General features: G+C 29.8%; 1 protein-coding gene across 1 annotated transcript in view; it reads left to right on the forward strand.

Annotated features, from left to right (window-relative positions):
* The window catches only part of LOC111087827, a 13,864-nt gene extending 9,635 nt beyond the window's left edge, over nt 1–4,229 (forward strand). The window contains exons 7-9 of the mRNA XM_022395869.1: nt 1,762–1,832; nt 2,535–2,557; nt 4,121–4,229. Coding sequence (XP_022251577.1) covers nt 1,762–1,832; nt 2,535–2,557; nt 4,121–4,162 — 136 coding nt within the window. The 3' untranslated portion in view covers nt 4,163–4,229. The remainder of the gene's footprint in view (nt 1–1,761; nt 1,833–2,534; nt 2,558–4,120) is intronic.
* Nucleotides 4,230–4,931: the final 702 nt, after the last annotated feature.

Here is a 4,931-nt window from a genome sequence, read left to right on the forward strand (position 1 = left end):
GTCGAGGACGGTCCTTAACATTCTAACCAAACGGCTGATCACTGTGTAATGATAGCCAAGCTGTCTACCTATTGTAGGACATACCAGCGGAATTCATGCCAATAATTTGCCATCTCTGCGCCTCTGATATCCGTCTTCTTGCCATTCTTACTTAAAATGATTTTGCATTCAGAAATTCGGGACTTAAATACGGATTTGATGCACGAGAAAATAGTGCATATTGGATATGTGAGCGTTCAGGTGTGACATTTAAATCAGGCGCGTTTTTTTCCCCACGTGCAACTTGCTCCCTTCTTCACCCCCTTTAATTATGTTTGAAATTATGAACATTGCTCAACATCATGAAAATTAAACCTTATTTTCAATAAGCAATCCTGAAAAATATTTGGGGGTGCTTAACTTTTTTCCAGGTGTATATAAAAAACTTTGCGATTGTTCAACCTATTATTTATTTTTGCTATTTTCGTTGCCTACGCAGTTTTAACTATATTTATCTTTTTAAAGAATCTGTAACACAGGCATTGTAGGCCACATATGTTATTGTACTATCATGTTACAATATTATGAAATAACTGACAATTAAATCCAAACTGAATGTTTTTATACTGTTATTATGTAAGACGGTGAAACAAAAATTGACTTATTAGTTTCGTTGATGTCTTCAGTTATAAAGAAGTTATGTAAAATCTTAATTACTTAGTAGGTTCGGTTTTTATTTATTTACATGACATGATGGGTTGGAGTTTCATTAAAAAACAAACAGAGGTCCCACTCTTCCTTTGGCAAGCTTTGTTCACCAAACTTCCCCCTTCATTATAAGACATTATGAAAATAAAAATACTTTCAAGTACACCCTCAACAAATCAATAAGAATGGTGTAACTTAAAATTAAAATGGCTCATAATAGGAGCTTTTCACACACACAAATTAACAAGTGGCTTTTATATATATATATTAGACCAGCTATTTGTGGTAATAATAAACCAGTATAGACAGTAGGAGTCCAAGGTCTCCTTAATATAATCTTATCACTTAAACCTAGTCTGTGATAAGTAGAAGATTTCACAAGTCCACAAAGCTGATGTGATCTATGCAGTTAAGATTTAAATACCCATATATTCTTGCATTATTCATTTTCTGAATGCTATATATTTAATAGTTTTATATTATAAACAATAAGTTTCTGTATTTAATAAAAGAATATGAGTTCTCCCTTAACTAATAGTCACGTAACTTCATGTTTCTACGAACTTTGACAGGTACTAAGTCCTTGTTTGCAGTTGGAAAATTTGTGAATTGTACAGAAAAGTTTTCCAACATGTCCACATATTTCTTCAATAATTTGTCAGTCTATAAGCTCAATTTCAACTGTTCAAATTCAAAAATAAAGTTTTTCTGAACTATAAATGTAGACCAAGCAAAAGTATAAAAGCAGATATATATATATATATGATAATTTATGGATAATTTTTTTTTATTAGTTCAAAATTATAGATGGATAACTCAGATAGCCCTCACATAGCATTGTGCAAAATCCAACAGATAACAAATTTAAAGTCTTCTATACTTAGGTATACATTAATGGAGTTGTACAAAATTGGATAATTGGTAAAACAAAACTCACACTGTGTAGTTATGTTAAATAAATTTTCACACGAATAGGCACATATATTACAATTACGTACACACATTTGTTGTTTCAGCTAATAGTAAAAGTTGTTCAATTCTTGGAAACACTGAAACTTATTTTGTGTATTTCAGTGATGAAATACAAGCAAAGCAAAATTCTGATGAAAATACGCTTGACAAAACTGTGCAAGAAGATGAACAAGGTGGGTAAATTACTTAATCCACTTTGGTTGTTTATATACATGCTTACTTTAACTCATAAAAACTCAAAGATGCAGCTTGTAATACAAGGAACAAGTGAAGTATGTAAATTATTAAATAATTGATGAATATCCTGTAACTTTCATCACATAGTTTGTTTTTATCACCTAACTATAAACAGAATTATTCCTTCAACCCGTTTTTATCCAATTTATTTATGATGTTACGCATTATCAAAGAATGATCATACCTTGTAGTCTGTAAATAAGTACAAGTTTCATGTAACACACAGCTAAACTTTGGTTTTGTAAACATATTTAATTTCATTTAACATGTTACCAACATTTAAAAACAAATAATTTAGTAAATGTATGGTAAACATTAATGTAGAGATATGTTTTAGTTTATTAATGTAGTAAGTCTGGTATATATATCACATACTATTAACATGCACAATAACAGTTTTCATTTTACAAAAGCATGATAAGTATAGTATGACACCCTGGAAACACTCAACCATATTGTTTATTTTGTAATGCTGGTTTGTCACACTTTTGACAGAACTTTGACTGCAGCTCTTCTATTGGTATTGTTCTATAGCCTTATACAATTTTAGTTCAGATAGCATGGCTGATGGTGTGTGTGTTATGCTCCTATAGTTACATGTAAGATATGGCAATATACAAATTCTTTTCTCTTTCCAGAACATTCTGAAGAGGAGGATTTGGTAAGAGCTGAATTGCATTTTGCTAATTTAAAATAATTTCTATAATATTTTTACACATTTACCAAAATATTTATATTTTCTTATACAAAAACAATTCTTTGGAAGGTGTAATTATGGGTGTAACATAATAAATCCAATTTTATTTGCTACATATCTTATAAACATATACATAATGTAATGTTATGAGTCTATACTATTATAAATTAGGCATACAGTACCATGTGAATATCAGAACCAAACTACAAGTTTTATCATGAACTACTACAAGAATATCAGAACAAAGATACCAGTTTAATTATATATTAGTACAAGAATATCAGAACCAAGCTACCAGTATTATCATGAACTACTACAAGAATATCAAAACCATGCTACCAGTTTTATTATGTACTACTATGTGAATATCAAAACCAAACTACCAGTTTTATTATATATTACTACAAGAATATCAGAACCAAGCTACCAGCTTTATTATTTATTCTACTATGTGAATATCAAAACCAAACTACCAGCTTTATTATTTATTACTACAAGAATATCAGAACCATGCTACCAGTTTTATTATATATTACTACAAGAATATCAGAACAAAGATACCAGTTTAATTATATATTACTATGTGAATATCAAAACCAAACTACCAGTTTTATTATATATTACTACAAGAATATCAGAACCAAACTACAAGTTTTATCATGAACTACTACAAGAATATCAGAACCAAACTACAAGAATATCAGAACAAAGCTACCAGTTTTACTTTATATTATTACAAGAATATCAGAACCAAGCTACCAGTTTTATTATGTATTATTACAAGAATATCAGAACAAAGATACCAGTATTATCATGAACTACTACAAGAATATCAGAACCAAGCTACCAGTTTTATTATATATTACTACAAGAATATCAGAACCAAGCTACCAGTTTTATTATGTATTATTACAAGAATATCAGAACCATGCTACCAGTTTTATTATGTACTACTACACGAATATCAAAACCAGACTACCAGTTTTATTACGTACTACTACAAGAATACCAGAACCAAGCTACCAGTTTTATATATTACTACAAGGATACCAAAACCAAGCTACCAGTTTTATTATGTACTACTACAAGAATATTAGAACCAAGCTATCAGTTTTATTATATATTATTACAAGAATATCAGAACAAAGATACCAGTTTTATTATATATTATTACAAGAATATCAGAACCAAGCTACCAGTTTTATTATGTACTTAAGACTATTGTTTTATATAAGGATAATGTCATATTATTTACCAATCTGTTAAGAAAAATCTGGAAAAAATAGTTTCATAAATTATTTAAGTGTTGTCATGTAAGATATTAACTTAACTATTTATGCCAGATTTAACTTTATATTTGTAAATTAAAAGGATGTGTTTAAGCTTACATATAAAATGCTTCTCCCATGTTTTTATTTATATGTTGTATAACTTGGATATGACCTTTTATGTTGCTGCTGTCCTACATTTCACATTCAGAGTCTGAAATAAGAAAGTGGCTTTTTTTAAACTCATTCTTTTATATAGGAAGGAGCCAGGGTGAAGTTTGTTCATTTTGGAGTTGTTTGACGTGGTGAATACTTCCCGGATTACAACAGTAATATTCCGTCCATGGTTTTTTTCTTTTTTTATATTTTTATACAAAATGTTTGATTTTTAATAAAAAAAACAATTTACAGTATTGCTGTCTTCTTTTTTTTTCACTGGCAACCTAAGTTATCCATCACATGAGTGGCAGCTTGTGTTTTAGAATGTTAGTATTTGTCAGTAGTTGTGGGCCTGGCACGGCCTGGTGGTTAGGGTGTTGGACACACAATCTGAGGATCACAAGTTTGAATCCCCATCAACAAACATGCTTGTCCTATATGGCTACTGACTGGTTTAGCCACCTGAGTGTAAAAATTCTTAGCTTATAGAAGTACTGCCCGACCCATAATTCGATGGGACTGAAGTTGAAATAGAAAAAAAAACAATAGTTACACATATATAACCATCACTTTACAAATATAAGCTTAATAGGTAGCTATTTGAATAACTTTTTTTGAAAAAACTACATTCGTTTATCCTAAGTAGCTCTAAGTTTGTAACATTATACATCTATTTAGAATTAAATTTGATTGTTTTATTGCTCTTGGAACTGTCTCTAACTGCTATCCATGCCATTATAAGTTGTAAATCACTCGGGGAACGTGCAGCTCACATTACGCTATCTACATTACCCACGAGCTGCTCATATGCATGCCTCGTGAACCAATTTAATTATATTATTACTTATTTCACCTAATCTAGTCTTAAATAGTTTAAAAAGATCTGGAGTTTTAAATTTTAGTTACTTTTA

The sequence above is a fragment of the Limulus polyphemus genome, unplaced genomic scaffold (genome assembly GCF_000517525.1).
Source record: "Limulus polyphemus unplaced genomic scaffold, Limulus_polyphemus-2.1.2 Scaffold2699, whole genome shotgun sequence".
NCBI classification, from domain to species: Eukaryota; Metazoa; Arthropoda; class Merostomata; order Xiphosura; family Limulidae; genus Limulus; species Limulus polyphemus.